Source organism: Rhinolophus sinicus, chromosome 11 (genome assembly GCF_057876585.1).
Source record: "Rhinolophus sinicus isolate RSI-liver-muscle chromosome 11, RSI-T2T, whole genome shotgun sequence".
NCBI classification, from domain to species: domain Eukaryota; kingdom Metazoa; phylum Chordata; class Mammalia; order Chiroptera; family Rhinolophidae; genus Rhinolophus; species Rhinolophus sinicus.
Window position 1 is genome coordinate 18,675,768 of NC_142511.1, and position 24,612 is coordinate 18,700,379.

Below are 24,612 nucleotides of genomic sequence, written 5' to 3' on the forward strand. Positions count from 1 at the left end.
TCCCTTCTGAGTGGGGACCCCCATAATGTAGGCTCTGGAAGGACTCATATTGTGAGGGACTTCCCTCAAATGCAAATCCCTCAAAGCACCACTGAAATAAAGCTTGTGTGATTACCACCTTGGGCTCCTGTCTTTCTCTTTGATCAGCCTTGGAATCCCTCCAGCCCCCTACAGGCAGAAATCTGGGGAATTCTGCATATTTATAACTTCTATGTAGTCTCAGTTGGATAACTTGTAATCTGTCTTGTAATGCTAGCTTTAAATGTATCATCTGTCTTAGTCAATACTGCTTCTAAAACCTAATTTTCGCCTGCAAAGTTCTGTTTCAACAATTTAGGATGGCTTCCTAGCTCTCATGACCTTGGTTATCCGTCTCAAATCTTACTGGACTTTCAAGCTTTAACCCCTATTCTGTCTCGGACACCAAATTGGGGCACTGGCTTTCTCGTTCCAATCAATGCTTCTGGTGTACACTCCTGGCAAAGAGCCCTGGAGCTATACTATAACTTTATCCATGGATGATGTAAGAAGGATTCGAACTGAGTGCTCTAGGAAATTTCTAGTTTCCATCCCTAAGATTCCATGGTTCATAATATTTGCAACAGAGCTTACACTAACGTGGCTGGAGATAGAATTGAAGATAATGAACAAAATAGTAAATTACATTTATGGGCTTGTTTGTAGATCTACAGAAAAGGAAAGAGATTTGTTAGCATAATCAGATCCGGTGCCTTGATTTTTAAAAAGTTATTTGTTATGACACTGAGTAAGCCTAAGATCCTGCTAAGAAATGCTGAAAGGAAACAATTCATCATCCATGCTTCTGAAGCCCAACTACATTTTCTTAGTGAAGTTAGAGCTATCCAAAAATGTCCAAAAATGAGGTCTCACTTCACACAAACCAAATAGTGCAGCGGATAAGAAATGTTAACACATCTTAACTACTAATTTTTCCCTTGTGGACATTAGCCAAAGTTTAGGCTTTAAGGACTTGGCTAGGGAAAATGACTGAGAATCTGATGACAATGGCACAGGAGATGGGATTAGAGAGGTACGTAAAACTACAAAGGCTAGATTACTTATGGTCTCAGATTACTTATGTTAGGGACCTTTTGATTTGAATGGTTCTATTTGCTGTCCTCCAGGTTGCATAACTTTTTGCAGAATAAGGTACTCTAATCTTTGCATCTTGCTCTGGCTTCAGCGGCATTAATATCTGACAAATGTGTACAGAACTATTTTCTGCTGAGGGAAAATCCTCAGGTGCTGGGTACGGTGTCTATCCAAAGAAAAAGACCACCAGCTATAATTTGACAATGAACATACATGTAATGCGAATATCAAAAGCAGAAGAGAGAAAGAAATGGAAGCAATATTTAAATAATGACTAAGAGTTTCCCCAAATTAACATCAGGCACAAAACCAAAGATCTAGGAAACTCAGAGAACACCAAGCAGAATAAATGCCCCTAAAACTGCACCTAGGCATATCATATTCAAAGAGCAGAAAATCAAAGATAAAGAAAAAAATATTGAAAGAAGCCGGGGGCTAAAAAACACCTAACCTATAGAGAGGAACAAAGATAAGAATGTCATCCAACTTCTCCTCAGAAACCATGTGAGCAAGAAGAAAGTAGTGAGAAATAGTTATAATGTTTGGGCGGGCGGAACCCTAGAATTCTGTATCCTGCAAAATTACCCTTCAAAAGTGAATGAGAAATAGAGCTCTCAGACAAACAAAAATGGTAGAACTTGTTTCCAGTACACTTGCCTTGCAATAAATGTTTTTTAAAAGTTCTTCAGAAAGAAGAAAAATAATATAGGTGAGAAACTGGATCAACATTTTCAAAAAAGGAAGCGTATCAGAGAAGGAATAAGTAAAGGTAAATAAAAACTTTTCTTATTCTTAGTTTTAATTGATCTAACAGATAACAGTCGGCTCAAAATAAAAGCAACAATGTAGTGATGACTACAGTTTATAGGTATATAAGTGAAATAAAGGACAACAATCATACCGGTGACAGGAGGAAGGAATTAGGAATCTTTCGCTATAAGGAGAAATTAGGAATATATTATTATAAGGTACGTGAACTACTATGAAGTGGTCTATAGTGTTATCTGACAGTGGACTTGGATTAGCTGTAAATATATATCACAAACTCTATGGCAACTCCTAAAAAACAGATAAAAAAGTAAGCAAATGAAAAGATGCTCCATATCATATGTCACTAGGAAACTGCAAATTAAAACAATGAGGTGCCACCACACGCCTATTAGAATGGCCAAAATCCAGAACACTGACAACACTAAGTGCTGGTGAGGATACGGAGCAATAGGAATTCTCATTCGTTGCTGATGAGAATGCAAAATGATATGGCCACTTCGGAAAAACAGTATGGTAGTTTCTTATAAAAAATAAATATACTCTCACCATACAAACCAGAAATTGCACCCCTTAGTATTTACTCAAAAGAGTTGAAAACTTACGTCCACACAAAAACCTGCACACAGATGCTTGTAGCATCTTTACTCATAATTGCAAAACCTGGAATCAACTAAGATGTCTGTCAGTGGGTAGATGGACAAATAAACTGTGGGGCACCCAGACCCTGGAATATTGTTCAACACTAAACAGAAATGAACTATCAAGCCATTCAAAGACATGGAGAAACTTTAAAGGCGTATCAGTAAGTAAAAGGAATCAATATGAAAAAGCTACGTACTGTATGATTCCAACTCCATGACATTCTAGCAAAGGCAAAGCTATTAGGAGATGGTGAAAAGGTCAGTGATTGACAGGGCTTGGGGGTGGAAGGGATGAACAGACCAAGCACAGAGGACTTTCAGGGCCGTGAAAACGTTCTATAGCTTATAAGGGTAAATATACTCATATATCATTCATTACACATCAGTCAAAACCCACAGCCTGAGTAAATCCTAATGCAAACTGTGGAATTGGGGTGATAATGAGGTGCCGTATAGGTTCATCTATTGCAACAAATGGACCACTCTGGTGGGGATGTTGATAGTGGGAGAAGCTGTGCGTGTGGGGGTCAGGGGATAAACAGGAATTCTCTGTACCTTCCTCTCAGTATCACTGTAAACCTAAAACTGCTCTAAAAATAAAGTCCATTTAGAACAAAGTTTTTAAGAAGGGAATCATAAACACGTCTTTGTGGAGAGAGTGAGAGAAGGTGATGGGGTTGCAGGTACAAACAAGGGTTCCAGGATTCCGGCTCATTCTTCATTGGAATGGTAGATACACAAACGGATCACTGATGACTTTTCCATGTCACTGGATTTACCGCCCTAGTGCTGACCTCAGATAATAGTTGCATGAGATAACAGCTTTTCCTTATTGTTTAAGCTACATTTCGAGTTGTATTTTCTATCACTCATAGTTAAAATAACCCCAACTGATAATAGCCTCTTAATTTGGATGCAGTACAAATGGGATTCTAGTTAACATAAACCATCATTTAATCCTATTCTGTTTGGTCTAATCACGTCGTTAAAACCTTAGAATATCAGTTACCCCAACTATCAAAAAGATTTGTTTGGAAAGAAGAGGCTGTCATTAAACAGCTCAGCATTTTTCCAACCCAAAACAGCATCTTGCATGAAAACATCCTGGTTAAGCATGTGTGACACCCAGGACAAGCAGGATTTTTTTTTTTTAATCTATAAATTACCAAACAGATAAGGAGTCGGGCTTGTACTCTTGCCCTCGGCAGGGAGCAGCCTAATCTGGCCGGAAGATCGCACATTTCCCATTGGGGCAACAGGCTGGAGGTCAGACCACAGGGCTGAATTCAGTTACCACGGGGAGTTCTTGAAAGGAGAGCAAAGAAGGAAATGACGAGATTTAGTTCAGGAAAGGGCATGGTCACTGCTGTTTGGGCCAGAGGAATAAAGAACGGCGGTTCCTCCACAGATACGTCCTACACTGGAGACCAAGTCCTTGCTGAGGAAATGACTTCCATCGCACCTAGTACTCGCAGATACAAAGAAATGGGTAGACGAGGGAAAAAAAGGGACCAACAGAGGGACATAGTACACACCATTTATTCTATCTACCAGACACTTTACAAAGTAAGCCCTTCACATGCATCGTTTCAATTAGTCCTTAAAACAACCCACACATTTCTGCTCTCTGGACAGGTAGAGACGTATAGAGTTTCAGCAAGCTGCCAAAGGCTGCCCCTCGTGGCAAGTGGAGCTGAGATTCAAACCTCTGTCTGTCTGACTCTAAAGCCCACATTCATATTGTTCTCTTTATATCGTACACAACATAAAACCCTGCAGAAGAACTCGGTCTTGGAGCATTGCGCTCAGCAGGCACTCAGACGCTGCCCTCGGCATCGCTTCCCCTCTCCTGTCGAGCGCAGTGCTGGCCGCACCCCACTAAGCTTAGTCAGATTCCATTATGAAAAGAGATTGCTACCCTCCTTGGTTCCAGACCACAAGGCAGGGCCTCACCTCCATCAGCCATTTCACATATACATCATCTTGGCCACAAGAGGAGCAAGGTTAAAAAAAAAAGAGAAGAAAAAGAGGGTTTGTTTGAGGCAACGGCACCCTCACCTGCCCCGAGTCCAGCTTGACTCTGAAGCTAACACTTGAGGCCTGTTCTACTGACAGCAGAATGTCCCCCATTACCTAAGGTCCAGCAGGAGACGGCCCCCAGGAGGGGGGCGCTGCCGTAGATGGCGTGCATGTACATGAGGTGAACCATCAGCTCTGCCAGGCACCAGGAGCAGAAGAGGCGGCCCAGCCCCCGGGCAAGGACGGAAAGACCAACCTTCAGCGAGCACGGCCCTGGCTGCTGCATCTACAGTGGGAACAAAAGACATCATTAGATGGCATCTCCATTTTTCCAGTCTTTCAGGTAGGCCCCAAGACAATGTTTTTAATAAACTTCCCAAAAATATTATTGCTGTATCTACCAAAATAGGTTGATGTGATTTGCTTTGGGATCACTCCATGTTCTTGAGTGAAGAAGTTATGTCCAAACCTGAAAACTCTGTCCCAGAATAAGAATGGGGGGGGGGGGTCAGCAAGACAGACTAGCACCAAGAGCCAAGACGGGTTCTGTAGAACTTCTTCACCCCAGCCACAACCCTGCCAAAACCGGAGGGGGCAGAAGCTCCCGCACTCTCCCTCGGGACACTGGGGTCTCTTTGGGTTCAGTGTCACCCTGCCTATCTTCACCCATCACCCACTCACGTCTAAGGCTGATAAAAGTAGGACTAAGTCAAGAAGGGGCACAGGACTGGTGAGAGAAAAGGAGGAGAGATGACACCTGAGAACAAGGCGAAAATTAGGCACAGGTGTGTCATCTTAACTTAAGCTGTTTTGGAAACCAGGCAGAGTAAACACAAGCAGGGACAGTACATGGCACCGGTCTCTTGTGTAGCAGGAGGTACAGTGTGACAGTTAAGAGCACAGACTTCAGAGTCAGACAAAATCAGGATCAGATTCTAGCACAAACCACACAGCAGCGTGGTCCTGAGCAAGTTATTTCCCCTTTCTGAGGCTTGGTTTCTTCATATATACAGGGAAAAGATTGTGATGATTAAATAAAATATATGACATACTAGGTAGAGCACTTGGCCTATAGAAAGCACTGGATCATTGGAAGCTAATATCTGACAATTACATGCCTCCTATTGCAGTTCTTCACCTTCTTCCCTCATGGCGTCCCACACTACCAGGCACAGGGCGGAATTAGAAGACAATTCAGAGCCAGACATCACGGGTGACAGAGGGATGTTTTGATTTTCATGGATACAGACAAACCCCTGAGAGTATACTCGAGACGTGTGGAAAACACAGACCAAAAAAATTAAAAGTTCTGCCTGAGTGGCCTGGTTCTGTGGTCTCATCTCACTGCCTGCTGTACGGGGACGCACAAGTGTCGAAAGCCCATAGATTCTGAAATGCATACGCACGCTGTAAAATTTGAAGTGAATGCAATTTCAGCCTTACACCACTAGACAAACAGAAAAACAAAAGGGAGCGTGGAAGTTTGCTGGCTCTTACATGGACAAGATTTTATGAGACTGAAACCTGCCTTGAATTGCAAGAGTGAAGCGAATGCATACAGAATGAAGTTGCACCTGCAACCATGAGCTGGCGGAAGCAATGGACTTGATTCAGCATTTGACAATGAGGGCACAAGACACGACATAAATAAGAAAGGCTCTTTCCTGGGGGAAGGTGGTCCTAACGTACTTCTTAAGCTTCTGCTCTCCTCCAACATCAAGGAACAGTGGGTGTCACTGCAGCCAAGAGGAGTGGCAGTCACTGCCCTAGAGTGACGAGCAATCTGCACGCCAGGGGATTTATTTTTATTCCATCTTGACCATATATTCTACCACTTTCTCCACTGTCCTCTTACAGCAAGAAGCCAGATTAAGAAATTCTGTCTGGTTCGGTGGTATTACAATAATCTGCAAAATGGATTTTCTTTTTGCCATCTGCTTGGTTATAACACCAAGGACAGCTCCTTGGTTTAACGTTTTTCAAATGTAAATTGATCCAACGAACGTGAATTTCCTTTTTCCTTTAGTTTTCTGCAGTTCACCTCAGGAAGATATTTCGCCCAGCCCCACCATCCAGCACTGTTCAAGCCACAGCAACTGCTCTGAAGGGTTCAGTTATGAAGGGGAAGTGCTAGCTGGAAGGGTCATCCAGGAACGCGGACGGGGCACATTGGGAATTTGCAGACTTGTATGGATCCCAGCTAACTGCACGCACAGCTGTACTACCTGACCCGATGCAGAACCCTTGCCAGGCATAAACTGAGGGTGGTTTTCATTTGAATCCTCAGCTCAAGCGCCTACCTGCTCTGCCGCTCCTATAGCCTACATCAACAAGCTGGTGGATGGCTAAACACTCCGTGCACACATCTACATGCCCGATCATTCGTGTCTGTGTTATCTAAATCAGAGGAAAAAGGAAATAACCCAGATGTCCAACAGTAGGGGGGTTGGTTAAATGCATGAGTGTCCCCCATGTTATGGAGCCATGAAAACTATTTTGTTCAATATGCGTAACTAACGAAAGGCTAGAAGGATATACAGCAAATTGGCAACAGCGACTGTCATCTTTCCATGGTAAGATGTCTCAGTTGTTTTCATCAATTGATTATTTTTATGATGGGGTTAGGGGTGGGGGAAGTAATGTAACTTTACCACATTGTGAAGACTGGTCCTCTCTGCTAGTGAGACAAGGCCATCTGTTTCTTTGCCCTTCTAAAAACGGCCTAGCTTCAGGATCTCCCCCAGGGAAGGCCAGCATCGGCTAGGATGCTTTTCCCTCTTAATTTCTCCTTACCTTCCCATCTCACTCGTAGGTTTTCTTAACTATGGACTGAGTTCCTCCTAGTTAACTGTCTTCCCTTTTCCAGCTCTCTACAGCAAATTCATTTTGACCTATAATGACCATCAGCAAATGAGGAAACTATGACAAATAACATAATGTCCATGGGTCAGTGGAGGCTGGAAGAGTTCACACCAAGGCCACAGCAAGGCTAAGACACAAAGAGGCCAAAACCATTCCAGACCACCAGACAGGCCTTTCTTGGTGCCAGACACTGGGAGGGAAGTAAGTTCCAGGGCTGAATGTGACACTGGCCTCAAAAGCAGTGTTCACAGAAGACAATCTTCACACAATGTCTCCAGTTTCTAAATAAGCAACTCTGCATGTGGCCTGTAGGCCCTTGAGCATAAGCCAACCACAAGCTCAGGTCCCCTGAAGGCCAGACCTGCACCTGAGGCTTTGGAGTGTTACTGGGACACCCTACCCAGGAGCAGGGAAGCAGCTGGATGGGAAGGAAGCCCCATCAGGCAACCAGGAAAATACGTCTCTCTAGTTGCCTCTCAGCTCCAGGCAATCACAGTTCAAAGTCAGTTCAGAGACCCTCTTTTCCCTCCCCAAACAGTGTGCAGTCTAAAATGACACAAATATCTGTAATTAAGAAGAGACACCAGGTGCATTTTGTGACTGACTGGCTTCCCAGTCATGACTTACCTACGTTCCTGAGGGCAAAACTTCCTTACCAGGTTTAAGAAGGCATAATTATGTGTCACCACTGGACCAGAAGCACGGACTTTTCTCTGCAATGCTCCCTCTTTGAGGCTGGATGCCTCCTCATTCAGGATAACAGAAATGTCTATTCTTTCATTGTACAAGTAAACACAGCAGAAGAACAGCAATCTGATTTTTCATTCTATTTGCTTTTACCTTATAAAGTGGTCATTGGTCTTTCTTTAAAGTCGGGTAATTATTAGTCTATTTATATCTTCAATCTAGTTGACTCACTTTCATTTAAAAAATTCAGCATTTGCCCCTTGTCACTCCAACAGGAAGAAAAGACATGCTACACACAGCTCACCTAATGAGCACGATTGCTCTCTTGTCTGCATGCAAAGCAATTAACTCAATACACTCGTATTTCTAACTTATGGGAGTGCCAACCTTAAGACGACTGGAAACTGCCATCAATGGAATTTTTCACTTAAAGCACCACTAAGAAATACACATTAACTCATCTGCAAAATGCATTTTAAAACCTCATGTCATGCTAATTGCGTAAAAAGGAATATCGAAGCCTTTTAAAGATATTCCGATGATTAAAGATGACAGTTCTCAAAGAGAAAAGGTTCTTTTTCTTCACACTAATAATACTTATGTTTGAGGGCACCAAACAAAAGCCTTCCCAGGAGCCTACTGTGCCACTTCTGCTCCAGCCTCTGGTTCAAGGGCATTAGAGTCGGGGGTTTATTCCTTTGTGGTGGCGAGCTGCTGTCCAGTCCATCTGTGGTCACAAACCACACCTATCTCTGCTCCCAACAAGCCATTCCCTAATCAGCCACTTACTGCCAAGGCTGGTGGTATCCAGTGGTCTCCCCCAGAACAGCAAGTGGGCCCTGCAGGTGGTGTCGCTGCCACAGGACTGGGACCTGGGCTGGCCAGGTTGCGCCTCCAGCCCCGCATGGCCACCAGGCCACACAGCATCTTCTGACTCCTGAGGGCTCACCAAGTCAGTGCAACAGGCTCTCGTCTTTACTCCTTCCAGCCCAATCTGTATTCTACTGGCCTCTCTTTGCCTCTATCTTAACCATCTGTAAAGTGGGAATAACAACAGTAGCCCTCTCCCGGGGCTGTGGTGAGGACAAAATGAGTTAGAACATGTAAAGCCTGGCTTGGAGAAAGGTCTCAGTTAGTATTATTTACTACAACCCATATTATTCCAGGTGATTTCTAGAACCAGAACCCACCTCAAATCCTGCGCGGTCTGTCTGGGTCATCGACTGCCCACCTGGCTCTTGCCAGCCAGAGCCACTCAGGGGCTGGGCCCTCCCCTGTACCTGCAGCAATTGTCTGGGTCTCTCTTCTGAAGAGATGGAACCAGCATACTGGCCTCTCCCGAGGCCAAGGATGGCCACTGCCCAGAATCCCCTGCTTCTGTGTTCACCTACCAGATTAGACACCCAGGGTCTGTGGTCTGGCCTAAACTGACCCCACAATTGCCATATGTTTTTGGCTAGTGATATCAGCAATAATAGTAATGGCTAACATTTCATACTGTTTATGTGTCAAGCCACATTACCTATACAAAACCATTTAATCCTTATAACAATCCTACCATTCTTCCCATTTCACTGATAAGAAAACTGAGTCACAAATAAGGTAAGTAACTCACCAAAAGCTCGCAAAGCCAAAGCAAAGCAGGGATTCCAGCCCTGTAACAATAGGGTTGGGTTCCAGAGTCTCTCTTCTTCACCACATGCCAGCTCCCTATCTGAACAATGGCTCTTCTCCTTGGGGTAGAAGCACAGCCCCCAGCAAGGAAAGTCCCTGGTCCTACCACCCTCAGGCTCACTGTCCTCCCCCTACCAGCCCCCACTGCACAACTCAACCTGCTTGGAGTAAGATACGGTGGCCAAGGCTCCAAGCTAAGCAAATAAACAGCATACCCTGCCTTTCCCTAGGCCCCCCTGGGCCCCAACCTCACCCCTGGCTCAGTATCCGAATTACACAGCACCATGGGAGAAAAATAAACAGGGCCCGTGTTCCTGAAACTCCAAATGCCATCACAGGTGGCCCTCAAGTTAAAGCACTGAAGCCTCTGAACAGGTAAAATGCCTTTATTGAGGACATCTCTTCTATACTTCCCTCATCTTGTGTGTACTGTAAATTTACGTGCTAAAAAAAAACGAAAAAGAAAAAAAAAACTGGGAGAAACATACCTTCTCCCAGGAGTGTGCCTAAGGCCATCCATCATCTTAGCAACTGGAGTTTGGAGAATTCCTAACTGGCCACTGCTTTTGGCTCCTGGGTTGGTTCCCACATGAGGCTCTGCTGCCCCCTAGTGGCACAGCCTCATTCTCCTGCTCTGTAGTTGGAGCATCGAGCTGAGAATCTAAGAACCGGGAATTTCAGTATTACCAGTCCTTATATCTGAAGGCATTTATTCATTCATTCAAGTCTTCGTTCTGAGGGAACTTGCTTACAAGCTCTCAGTTAGCTTTCTTCCTCCCCCTCCCAGCCTTTCCTTTCTTGGCCTCTCTGAAAGAATCCTTCCACTACTAGCTTAGCTTCCTGGTTTAAACTGCTCCCCTTTTAAGCCATTTTTCTCTCAGGAGGTAAGTGCCCCATAAGCACCCTTGGCAACTGCAGACACATCCTGGCTGTTTTTCTGTTTGTTTGTGTGTTTGTTTGTTTGTTTGCCTTGTAGCTTACTAAACATTTTGCCTTTTCTAGATTGACTTTTCTATGAGTCTTCCCAGACCACAGAGAAAGGTTTCAATTTGGCTTTCCAAATTCCCTGTTTTCAGCAATTGCTACCATTTTGAAAGGGGTGAAAGAGAGAGAGAGAAGACATAGATGCAACCCAGTCTTCATACCTGAGTCTCTGTGGGACCACCAGCCCCTCTCTTCTCCACACTGAAACTCAAGGGACCAGGTACCCTGGGCTAAGAGTTTAGGTGATCGGTAATCTCAAAGCTTGCCTCAGTGTAACAGATACTGCAAGGGGCCTCGATGTTCCCGCTAGACCCTACAGGACACAATTTGAAAGGAGATGAGAAAGAATGATGATTTGCATACCAGCAAAATGCAGATCCCATTGGGCAAAGCTCCTTAATGGATAAGAGGCAGTTAGGAAAATGATCTGTTTTTAGGAAAATAATCCTAAAAGGAAACACTCTTAATGGATTTAATGTTTCTCTGAAGATTACAGTCTTCAAGAGAGAGGTGTGTGTGTGTATGTGTGTGTGTGTGTGTGTGTGTGTGTGTGTGTGTGTGCATGTTTAGTCCAAAAGTTATTGGCTGGAGTGTTTGGAAGGATTCAAAACTCACAATGGACCGGAGACTGTAAAAGAGACAACTTGGAGAGCCTGAACCGACGCCCGTCCCCCTACTCTTCTGAGTTGCTTAGGAGAGTGATTCTCAACCTCTAGCATGCGTCAGAATCACCTGAGGGCCTGGGGAAACCACATTGCTGGGCCCAGCTGAATTTCTGCTTCGGCAGGTTGGGGTGAGGCCTGAGAATCTGCATTTCTAACACATTCCCAGGTGGTCCTGACGCTGCTGGTCCAGGGACACCACTGTGAGAACCACTGAGTTAGAAGGTCGGCTATCATCACTGACCCCCTCTATCTTTTACGCAACAATTTGTAACATAATTTTCAAGTACATATTTAAAATTACTTCAGGACAAAAGAATGATCCTCTGTAACCCAACCTGAGGTATGCGAAACCATACACTAAACATATCTGCCTAGAATACCAATTTCACTTGAAGATTTGCGGGGAGGGAAGGGGGGGGATAAATAATTGAACTGGCAATTTTAAAACATAAAATTGTTATAATGACAAAATATACTTTTGAGTACAATGCATAACTTAATAGAATTTTTAAGACAGAATTAAGGGATTTATAAGAACCCTCTGACTTTCCCAGGGGGCACCTTTTATGTCGCCCTCCAGAAATGTGCAACAGTGCTGCTGACCCTGAACTTTGAACTATGCTTCCAGGCCTCTGTGTGTATGTGTGTGCGCGTGCACACGTGTGGGTGTGGGCATGCTATAACATGTGTGTACTGTGTGCATATGTGTAATCTGTGCATATGTGTGTGCTTGCACATGTGTACTGTGTACACCTGTGGTGTGTGTGTTTGTGTGTTTGCGCATGTGCTGTGTGCATGTGTGACCTGTGTGTACATGTGTACCTGTGTGTGCTCTGTGCACATGTATGATCAGTGTGTACATATGTTTGCACGTGTGTACTGTGTGCACCTATGATCTGTGTATGCATGTGTTTGCATGTGTATACTGTGTGCACCTGTGGTATGTGTGCATGTGTGTTTGCATGTGTATACTGTGTGCACCTGTGGTATGTGTGCATGTGTGTTTGCATGTGTGTACTGTGTGCACCTGTGGTATGTGTGCCTGTGTGTGTACTGTGTGCACGTGTGATCTGTATGTACATGTGTGTGCTTGCACGTGTGTGATCTATCATGTGCATGCATGTCATTATCCTCACTTCCATCAAGACTGCTTTAGTTTAGTGGTGGGAAGTAGGAAGGTCCTTTGAGAGACACTGTTTTAGGTAGTACCGATTCCTAACACCTTAAGTAAATTAATTTTGTAAACATGTTCCATGAGGCTAGCTGTAGAATGAGAGAAAAAAAATTCTAAGTAGGAGGAACAGTGAGGTGGGAATGATGAAGGTGGCTTGACATAAGCTTCAGACAAGGCTGCTGTCCAGAGAAGGCAGGCAGGGTCCTGCACAGAAACACGTACCCAGTCCCGAAAAGACACTACCGCCTTCCAACTCATCAACTCCAGCCGCCTTCCCAGCCCAGGTCATCTTGAACAATTCCCAGGCTATGGCAGTTTGTGCAAATAAAAGGGCACATACTATTTGCCAACCAACGGCTTACACGGTGTCGCTTTCTACTTGTCAAGTGATGCCATGAGAATCCTGGGCCTGCCCTGCAGTGGGTGCCCGCCCCAGGCTTCTTGCTGTGCCCACTCATGGTTGCCACCGTCCACCGAGAATCAGGGTCGGGGCTGCTGGAGCTAAGATACACACGGCCCTACCTGTCCGATGAAGTCCGGGAAGCTGAGGATGGGCCCGTTGTGGAAGACTGGGTAATAGAAGACATAGGCCATGGCCCAGGCAAAGGAGTAGAAAGGGCACCCAGCGGGCAGCTGCTGCCAGCAGAACTCGAGGCTGAAGCTGGTGTAGTACAGGCAGCGAACGGTCAGCGTGAACTGCAGCAAGTAGTACTCGTTTTCCGTCTTGTACCACCCTCTCTGCAAAGTCACCAGGAGAGAACAGCCTGTGAGTGGCAAGGAGGGACATCATCCAGTCTCCTGGGAAGGAGATTTCTTCCACAGGTGCAGCAGCTATACCCTAAGGGGAGTCGAGAACCTCTGAACAGCAGGTAAGTCTCCTCGGTAATCAAAACGAGCAGTTAATGAGCTGTGGGCAGAGGAGTGCCTGCCATCAACCATCAACTTAGCACTAGGCCTGATGTAACATAATGGACAGTTCCCCAGATATGCATGTGTCAGATACACCCAGTGGGTACCGTGGACATTAGCCACCAGTGGACACTCTGACAGCAACTCCAACAATTCTGAAGACAAAGAGAGGCTTAGAAATGTCACACAGGATTTCTGTCTTCAACACAGCTTTTCTTTTGCTCTTCTGTTGTTAATTTGGCCCCACATGGAGTTGAGGACTATATGCCAAATGAGCTTTAGAGACACATAGTCAAAGAAAGAGTCCCTGCCCTCAATGTGTCTACATTCCCATACAGAAGACAGGTGTGTAAAAATATAATGAAAAATGCAATGCAAAATAAGAAATAACAAGCATGTACAAAAATATATAGGGAACAAAAGGCTAGCAGGAAATGTGATGAAATGTTAACAATGTTGGAGTAAAATCATGGATTGCTCTATAATCTGTATATTTTTCTGTATTTTCCAGAATACATATGTATTGCTTTTTTCATGGGAAAAACAATTGATGGAAATGTAGACAAGATATAGAATTTTCTACATAGAAAATAGAATAAGTAGTTCATTTGATCCATGAGGGTCTTTTAAGGCTTTATACAGAAACACTAAGTGATGAACAGTTTCTACTCCACGTCCACGACTCCAGCAGCCACCAAGAAAGACCAAGAGAACTGAGTGTAAAAAACACAGAGCCCAACGCAACTAATGGCTAGTCATTTACTCCCCATCAGCAGTATTTTTCAAATCACCAATCTGCATAATAAGTGGAATATTTATTTGCCACCAACCCTTTAACTGATGCTACTGTCCCCAAACAAATGATAAATACAACTGGAGTCTGTTTTGTTCATTTGCCAGGTCCCCAGAAAGTTAGGTGTGCGTTCGTTTTTATTTTTGTTGCAAATCTATTTTAAGCACTTATTTAAATGATCACCTAGTTAATCATTGTGAGAAGTTAAGTGTCTTTTGTTCAGAGAGAGCTGTTACCCTACTTACTGTCATGAGTCCATGTTTTTACATATGTGCTTTAAGTATTTGCCCGAGTCCACAGGTGAGAGTGAAGAAAAATTATGACAGCCTAACAACAGCAAACAATACTGGCGTTTCCAAAACGCTACAATTTTTACAAAATCACTTAACACATATCATCTTGCTAGAGCTGCAGAACAACTCTACGAGGAAGGCAGAGCAGCTATTACTTCCATTTTCCAAATGATAAAATTGGGACTCAGAGGTTAAATGGCTGCCTCCAGTTTCAAGAATAGGAAAGACAGTGAACAGAAGAGGCTACAAACCAGCTCATCCACTGGTTTGTCTTTCCCATCATGTTATTTCCCATGACTGCCAATCCAGGGCACACCAACTCTAAGTGCCATCACTTGAATCAATGAATGAGTGAACAAATGAATGGACAAATGATCAAAAATAAAGACACCACAGGAGTTCCAGTTCTACAGTGATTTAAGAACGAATATCAAAAACTTCCCAAGATTGTGCGTGCAAGGGAACACCTGTCTTATCTGCCTCAGGAGCTCTTGTGAGCATCAGATGAAATAAGGAATGCAGAGTGTCCTATAAATTGCATAGCACTGTACAGATGATTTTTTGTTAAATACATAGGGAACTATTGCTTTCTTTTCCCTTTGTTCCTAAACCTCTGTTCCTATGACATATGCCACCATCCATGCCTACCCAAACCGGGAGAAAACATACAAGGTTAGCCCTGTGCAACCTCAGAGGGCTAAGACATGGATACAAAAGACATGATGGCAGAATGCAATACCAGAGTTCACATGCACCAACCCCATACAGCCACTAGGAAGAGCCCTACCACAGTTCTTCAATTGTCTGTTGCCTGAAAACAAAAGTATCTATCCGCAAGAGGGCACTGCCAAAGGGACCCAATGATAAAACAGAGACACTTACCTTAACTTCCTCCACATCTTGCAGCCTCAATGTGGAGAGCAGGAGGAGAGAGCAGAGCCATGAGAGAAACAGTGACCGGAACTGGGCTACGCAGAAGGAGATGACAGTGTGGAGAAAAATCATGGCCGTTCCTGGGGCCCCCAGCACACACCAGCAGGCCCACATTCCATAGGCTGTGAGGATCCAGGGTCTGTGCTGCAGACAGGAGAGAGATACAGCAGAAGAGGAGAGGGAAGAAAGAGAGAAGGGTGAGCTAACGGGCACTGTTATTGAAGGTGCTACATATGAGAAGATAACATTCATTGACCCATTAACCAAACTATTCTCACTGCCCTGAGGATTTAGTGCAATACAGACAAACAGGATACAGAGGGACCTTCCAGAATGATGGCTGGCTACCCGCAGGTCCCAAGAACCCCACCAGATCTATCCAGAAGTAGGAGCCACGTTCCTGCCTTCAGCCACTCCACCCAGACCACTGGATCCCACAACAATAGGATATTTAGCTGACTTTTCAAGAGACACTATGGAAGCCAGAAGACAGCTGGAATCACTGCCAACCTGGAACACTACCCCCTGCATACACTATCCTGCAAAAAAGAAGGTGAAAGGAAGCATGGGTGCACACTTCTCAGGAGTCTTATTGAAAAAACTGGGCCATGCAAACCACAAAAGGCTTTCTAAAGTCTAAACCAGAGATTTAGAATTAAATATCTAATTACATTTTTATTTTATTGACATATTGTTTACAGTAAAATTTACTGTTTTCCCAAAAATAAGACCTAGCCGGACAATCATCTCTAATGCGTCTTTTGGAGCAAAAATTAACATAAGACCCAGTCTTATTTTACTATAATATAAGAGCAGGTCTTATATAATAAATATAACATAATATAATATAATCAGGTATTATAAAACCCGGTCTTAATATAAGACCGGGTCTTAAATTAATTTTTGCTCCAAAAGACGTGTTAAAGCTGATTGTACGGCTAGGTCTTATATTTGGGAAACACAGTATGTCACAGAAAAAGTGTACCTTATCTGCTCTATATGATCCTGAGGACTTTGCATAGTCAATCTCATTGAAACATTTAGACCCCTATTTTAGGAGAATCAGAGAATACCTTTCTGTTTAATTACCACATCTGATAGTGATTGACAGTGAATAACTAAATAGATAAATTAACATGTCTTTGCTTTTATGATACACTCTTGGTCATACCTGGCTGGAAAATCCTTACTTAAAAACTACAATAATGTTTTAACATTGTTTGAGAGGCAACATAGCACAGTGGCTTAATTACTCGGCTTTGAAGTCCAAATGCCTCTGTGAATCCTAGTGTCCCCATTAACTCGCTGTGTGATCCTGGTCGAGTTACTCAATCTCTCGGTGCCTCAGTTTTTTCATATATAAAATTAAGATAATACCAGGATAATCTACCTCAGGAGGTTGTTGTGAGGATTAAGTAAATGCAGGTAAAATGCTCACAAAATTGTCTGCATACATAGGAAAGACACTAGAAATACTAGTTGTTATTCCTGTAAGGAAATATGGTGTGTCTTTTCAGCATGCATTTCAAAAGATGGTTTTCAAGAACACACCTAGTTGAAAAGTGGGCTCTGTTTGAATTTAGGTCTTCTTGTAAAAATAAGATTTTTTTAAAGGAAAGGCAGATGTGGACTGCCAATTGTAAACCCCATCCTTAGATGCTAACTCTTCCAAAATATTGCCAAAGTACAAATTTTCCGAAACTTATACTCTGGCTCAAGAGAGGACATTTTAAATGAGCGACTACATCAGGTGACTTTTAAGTTCCAAGAAAACCAGAGAAGTCTACAGTTCATTTTTACTATTTTTGCATCCTATGACCAACAGAAAACAGCCACATAAATTTGCTTCAAACTTTCCCCCAAACACTCACCTCTGGGCAGAGTATAATTATAAGGAACAAAGTCACCAAGGACTATTTTAAGAAGTAGTTATAACAAATGAAACAAAAAAAGGTTCTTTTTCAACATGACCTACAGCATTTACCACTTGGAATTCTTTCCCATGCTACGTACATAGACATACACAGTCACATTTTTATTAAGTGCTCTTTGATCCATTTGGGAAAAGCCTGTTTTCTGGGAATTTAACAACAGACTTAAGCTGCTTCAACTTAAAAAGTTGGACGAACATTCAGGAACTAGTTAGTGCTGTGCAAGCCCCATCTGCTTGATAGAGTCTCTGATGAATTTAACTGTGCACAAAAGCTACCTTGGGGGTACACAAGCTTGTCCCATAGTCTCATCCCCCATTGTCTTCCTCGTGCCAAATAGTACATTCTCTCTAAGACATGACAGAAAATGCTCTCGCATTAACCTCCTATTCTCTACTAACCCTCCTATCACCCCCTCATTCTCTCCAGTGGGTAAAGGCAACTTTACACCATACAGGTGATGAAAAGAAGGAACAATGCAACAGAATAAGCTATAAAAAAATATATATATATAAATTAGAGCTCCACTAAAATAGTGATTTTCATACTTTGTCTATAAAAATGCAACTGGAATCCCATCGCCAAAACACCACTAAAATCCGGATGTAGCATGAATAACCATCCATGCCTCATTTCAAAGGTTACAGTATGTAACCTTTGGGATTCACTTTTTTCACTCAGCATAATTCCTTGGAGATTCATTCAAGTTTCTGCAGGTGTCAAAGCTTTACTCCATTTCATTGCTGTGTAATATTTCATGATGTGGACGTACCACAGTTTAACCAGTTTTGGGCTATTATGAATAAAACTGATATGAACATACATACAGGTTTTGTGTAAAAATAAGTTTTCATTTCTCTGGGATAAATTCCCAAGCATGCACTTGCTAGGTTGCATGACAGTTACACGTTTAGTTCTATAAGCTACTACCAAACAGTTTTCCAGAGTGGCGACCTTACAGTCCCACCAGCACTGTGTGAGTGATCCAGTTCATCCCCATCTTCCCCAGCATTTGGTGGTGTTTCTCTATTTCCGCTGAGCCATTGTGGTAGGTATGCAGTGGGGTCTCACAGAGGCTTTAATTTGCATGCACAGCGCTCTTTAAAGGATATCAAAGTGTGAGCAACCTGAAGCTTGAGAATAGGACAGGTTGAGTGAACTCTGCTGGGACACCCAATGCCAGCCCATCAGAACTATCCTGACCCTGTTAACTCTCTTTATTTCAGGCTCTTCAGTTTCTAAAAGAAGACAAAAAAAGGAAGGCAGGGGAAGAGGAGAGACTTTTTAAAAGCCTAACAAACAATAAGAAAAAGGTATACTCTATTCTTGTGGCAGTAGATAAAAAGCTAGACCAGGAATATATGGCCTTTCTGATGGGACAGAGCTTACTGTCCCAGACTGCATGAGGTAGGCAAACTTGCCCTCTGTTCCCACTGCTCCCTGTTTACACTGAACCATTTCTTAAAATGTGGGGCGGGTACTGACTCTACTTAGCAGGATAATACCGTCTTGTTCATAGTACAATAATGTAAGCCCAGAATTTGACATGATACCTAGCATATAGCAAGTGTTTCATAAATATGGGAGGGAGGGAAGGATGGATGGGTGGACAAATGGATATGCTTCCCCAAATCTTGGGATTTAATCTGATAGTTATGACTAAGAACTAACAAAAAATTAGGACTAAAATTTTGGGATTTTTAGTCCACTAATGTGAAAACCTGATGTTTTCCAAAGTCTTGATTTGTACCACTTAACCCCTTATAAACGAAGCCTGCTTTGCCAATGCAGATGAAGTAGAAGGGACCCGTTTCACATCTCACTGCCTACTGCCTGTTTTCCACTCACAGGGGTCTTTTGTGTTGGGGGAAATATCAAATAGTTCACAATTGCTAGGGCACAGCCACCAAACGATGAAAGCGAACCCCTATGATTGAACCTGCTGCCATCACCCCCAGTGAAGTCTTCCCAGAGACAAACCAACTGAGCTGGCACATTTCCAAGGCTGAACTCAGCACCCCTGAAAAAAGACCATGGCCTTGCCTTCCTTTCTTTTGTAAATCTACATTCTTCAATCTTCTTCATAGGGAGTCAGGACCCAGCCGCAGGAAGAGCTGGCTGACAATTCCCCCTCTCACACCATCTCTCCTTCTCTTCTACTTTACCTTGTTCTATGCCGGGCACGGAGTGACAATAGGATGTTCTGAGTGGTTTCCCTCATTAGCTGTGTATTAATTCTTTTTGTACATCTGCCCAAAACCACTCAGTGAGGGTATTGTTTGAGAAACAAATAAAAGGAGTCAATCAATAATCCTTATGCAAGGCATAATTCATTACATACTACATAATCAATTGCAAGTGTTACTAAAAAATAGATCCAAACAAAGATCTCCCTAGACAAACAGGGGAAAAAAACAAAACCATTCCAGAGTCCAAACACCTGTATTCTAGCCTGCTTTTCCTGGGAGCAAAGGCCAGTGGGTCCCTACAAAGCAGACTTCATCCCTCCCTAGATATGCACTGATGGAGGTGGAAGGGTCGAGTTCCAGGAAAACCATTAGTGCATGAAATTCTGATGAGGTGTGTGGTTTCAGTAATATGCTGGAAGGTAGAGCCTATTCACCACGGTCCTCCAGAGGTTAGTTTATTCATCTCAGCCAACACCGTGGGACCTTGCTTTTCAGTCCTATAGCTGATAAGCTCCGCTGGTTGTGGGTTCTGCCAGCCAGAGGTACAGTGAAAACTCTGCTCTGCAACAGCTCCCACCCTCAGCCCCCACACCAGGCCAGCCTTCTCACAACGTTCACATAGGGTTAGTTGTAGTTCTGAGGGCAGAGAACACAATGTCTCAGGTGGCAAGGAGGCCACAGGCATGTTCAAGAAAGGAGGCAACTGTCTGACCCACCCAACAGACAATCCAATCATAACAAACCCACAGCCAAAGCTCAGAGCTGTTACTCAGCCTCCCCTCCAAGGGCACTAGCCCCTGACGCAGTCTCACCAAAACCCAGAGAGAGAGCCCTGCCCAGAGAAAAGGCATTCAACCTCGGCCAAGGAGCTCAGTGGAAAGTTTTATTACTTGTCATGGCAGAAAGAAAGAAAGGAGGGAAGGAAGGAGGGATGAGGAAGGGAGGGATGGAGGGAGGGAAGAAGGAAGAAAGGTAAGAAGGAAGGGGGGAAAAAAATCACACTTTTGAAAATAACCTGCCTCTGTCTGGGAGGGGGCGGGGCTTACAAAGGAAGAGCTGAGATTCTGTATTAGATGGAGATGGGAGCATCCTTCAGGGCTTCAGGATTTTAAGAGCAAGAATTGCTAACACCTGGCCGTGCACAGCACTGTCCACAGTTCACGATGCCTCCAAAGATGGGGAAACAAAAGAATGCCAGCAAAAATCTTCCACCCCAAGTACCAAAACACCCACCCGAATTTAGGCCATCTGGAATTCCTAGTCCAGGTGGTGAAAGCACGGAGCTAATGGCGCCAAAGCTGTGGTTCATACTTATATCAGGGCCAAGCAGACTCAGACAAAGAGAGCACTGTGCCCCCAGCCACAGCCGGAACCCTGCCCACCAGCTGTCGCACAAATCAAACCTGTGGTCCAAAGGCGATGGGAGACACACACACACACACACACACACACACACACACACGATTCAGTGTGAACTCTGCCTCATTCCAAGAAGAATGCTAAGACAGCTCCTACTGACTTGAGGTAACATGGACTCTGCAGATAAAAAGACAGGTCCACCTGTCAACCCATGCCTGATAATGAGATGCAGGAAGCTGAAATAAGCAAACAAACTCTACTTCCTTCAAGCTGCAGCTCCTGGGAAGCCTTTCCGGACACCCCAAGGCAGATGTGGCCCACTCCTTACCTCAGGCACCCAACCCACCACCACATCAGGTCCAGGACTGAGCTCAGCATCTGGTTCCCTAGGTAACTTCTCACGCAACTCCCCAAAGGAAGGGCCCCTGTTTCCCAACCCCTTCCCCCAGGACCCAGTACACACTTGAAACAGGGTCAGAGAAAGACAATCCTGAGAGGAATGTTGGTATAATGCAACAGAAAGCCTCTGTCCTCCAAGGCTTGGGAATCTCCTTTCTTGAACACCGCGGAGGGGACCACTCCCAGGGACACGAGCAGACCACAGGCTCAGCACACGTTAAACGCCAGCAGATGACTGCAGCAGCCAGCACTTACTTGGCTTTCATCACATGTGAACGTAACCTTAAAATACATCGGACCCACATGTGAGTGTAACCTTAAAATACATCAGACCGGACCATTGGACTACCCCGAGAAGCAAGCACTATCATCACGATTACACAAGTGAGAAAACAGACTCAAAGACATTAATTAACTGGCTTATGGCTGCCCAGCTTCAGAGCAGCAAACGTGGGTGCATCCAAGTGCTTCGAGCCACTCCGAATACTGCCTCCTAAAATGGAAAGGGCCTTAACTCAAAGTTACAGGCGAATTAAATGGAGGGATATGTCCTAATCCAGGTAGATTTCTGGGAGGTGTTCAATAACAGCTGAAAATGGAGGAAGTTTGGAAAGAGGGAAGAGCATCCAGCCAACAACACAGAGTTCATCTATTACACATTTCACATTCTCGTGGGGGCTAGGTGGGTAAGCTCTTAGTTTGAATGTAAATGCATCAATTTTTCCTTTACAATTTGTATTCTGTGTGTCTTGTTTAAGAAATCTTTCTCTGCCCTCATATCAAGAGATATTCTCCTATATCATCCTTTCTAAAAGTTTTATACTTTAGTGTTTCATTTTAAGTCCTTATTAATTCACCATGAAAATGATTGTGTAGGGCATGAGGTAATTACTCAACTCATTTCTTTTTAATATGACTAAACAATTGTGTCAGCACTGTTTATTGACTAGCTCATCTTTTCCACACAGTCTGAAATGCCAGTTCTGTCACGAATCAAGTTTCCTTCTATGTACAGGCATTTCCATTAATCTAGTTGTCTATGCTGGTGCCACTATAACAATGTCCTAATTATTATATCTTTATATAAGTCATAATATCTGGTAGAGCATATCCGACTTTGGTATCCATTTTATGCTATCTTCATGAAATGAATGTTCCCCCTTTTTCTCTTTCCTGAAAAAATCTGGGGAAAATTTAAATACCTTATGCCTTGCATGTTTGGCAGAAGTCATGGTGTTGTTAGGCTAGTGTTTTCTTTACAAATAGATTTTTAACTACTGATTCAGTTGCTTTTCATGGTTATAGTACTAGTCGGTCCTTCTTTTTCTTCATGAGTCTGTTTTGGTAAGTTGTATTTTCTAGAAATTTGTCTGCTTTGCCAAAGTTTTCAAAATTATTGGCATAAAGCTGTACAAAATGTTTTCCTACTATATTTTTTTCATCTGCTTCTCTATACCTAATATTGGGTATTTGTGCATTTTCTTTTTTTTTCCCCCTTCACCAATCTTACCATTGATTAGTTCATTAATGTCTGCTCTTATTTTTGTTCTTTCCTTCCTTTTTTGTTTCTTTTTTTCTGCTATCCTTTTATAACTTCTTAAGTTGTGTGCTTAGCTCATTAATTGTCAGGCTTTCTTCTTTTTTAATATGAGTATGTAGGGTTATGGTCTCCAATTAAGTACCACTCTAGCCACACTCTACAAGTTTTGATATGTAATATATTTTTCATTCATTTCTAACTATTTTCTGATTTCCAGTATGATCTCTTTTTTGACCTATGAATTATTTAAAAGTATGTTTTCTTTTTAAATTTCTAAATGAATTAGAGTTTTCAGATCATCTTGTCATGGGTTTCCAACTTAACTGCACTGCAGTTACCTTGGAGAACGTAACCTATATGAAACACATCCTTTAAAATCTGTTGAAAATTACTTTATGGTCAAGTATGTGGTCAATTTTTATAAATATTCTATGTGTTCTTTAAAAGAATGTAAATTCTAGAGTTGTTAGAGGGAATAATTTACATGTTTCTTATACCAAGCTTATTAACTGTATTGCTCCTTACTGGTTTTTTCTATGTATCAATTAGTGATGAAATTATGTTAAAATCTCTCCCTACAATCATCGATTTATTTCTTTATCTTTATGGTACTGATCAACTTTTGCTTTATATATTTTTGAAGCAAACAAACTTAAAATTGTTTTCCCAATAAAATTAACTCTTTGCCATTAAACAATACCCTCTTTGTCACTAATAATGCTTCTTGCCTGCTGTTAATAAAACTGCACCAGTACTTGGGTGGGCGGGCGAAGAGAAGAGTCTTATATTTATCTGGGACATCTTTTCCCATCCTTTTACGCTGAAACTTCTGTTTTAAGTATATCTTGCTAAGAAGAACATCTCTGGACTCTGTTTTATTTCTTTGTTTATTTTCCTTTATTTCTGTTTGTTTTTCTTTTATCCAGCCTGAAAAATCTTTTGAGAGGGAGGGGGAGAACTGGGTCCATTCATCTTGATTGTGATTACTAATATATTTGCATAATTTATCTCTGCCATTTCTTTTGTGCTTTTTCTTTGTCCTAACTTTTCCATGTTTCATCCTTTACTTTTTAATGATTTTTTAAACAAATGAAGCTCACTGTATTTAAGTGGGGAAAATAGTGTCTCATCAACCCTACTACACAGAAAATGATGAGTTAGGATTCAGTGGTGAAAAGCTTTCCTAAGGTTAGAAAGCTAATAGGAGAGAAAGCCCAGGACCCAGTGCATCTCGCCCTCTTCCATTACCCTATGACTGGCCCTCATCCACAGCAGTAGTAGTGGTCCTGGATGTGTTTCACAGATCTTCCTCAAACTATTTCATTTTCCCTTCACAGAGGTAGAAAAGAACGTATTAAGCCATTCATTCTACAGATGGGAAAACTGAGACCTGGGATAGCAAGTCATTTACCTATGGGCAGAGAAACTTTGTGTTAAAAATGAAAATGTAAAATTTCTAGAAATTTTGAAGTCTTAAAAAATAAAAATAAATTAAAAAACCACCAAACAAATGTGTGGAAGAAAAGAAACTCATTAATGAAGGCTGAAGTAGATATATTCATTACTAGTTTAGGAATACAAAAAAAAATGTGTTATTTATTAGTAGGTTTGCTCAGAAAGTTATATGAAATTGGATGAAGGTGGTCAAAAGGTACAAACTTCCAGTTATAAGACAA

General features: G+C 42.8%; 1 protein-coding gene across 5 annotated transcripts in view; it reads right to left on the reverse strand.

Moving 5' to 3' along the window:
• The window catches only part of HHAT (hedgehog acyltransferase), a 259,911-nt gene that overhangs the window by 182,525 nt on the left and 52,774 nt on the right, over positions 1–24,612 (reverse strand). For all 5 annotated transcript variants that reach the window (XM_088801657.1, XM_088801656.1, XM_074322217.2 and 2 more), the window contains 3 exons: positions 15,468–15,662; positions 13,113–13,328; positions 4,659–4,830 (listed from right to left, as the gene is read on the reverse strand). In XM_088801657.1, coding sequence (XP_088657783.1) covers positions 4,659–4,830; positions 13,113–13,328; positions 15,468–15,662 — 583 coding nt within the window. The remainder of the gene's footprint in view (positions 1–4,658; positions 4,831–13,112; positions 13,329–15,467; positions 15,663–24,612) is intronic.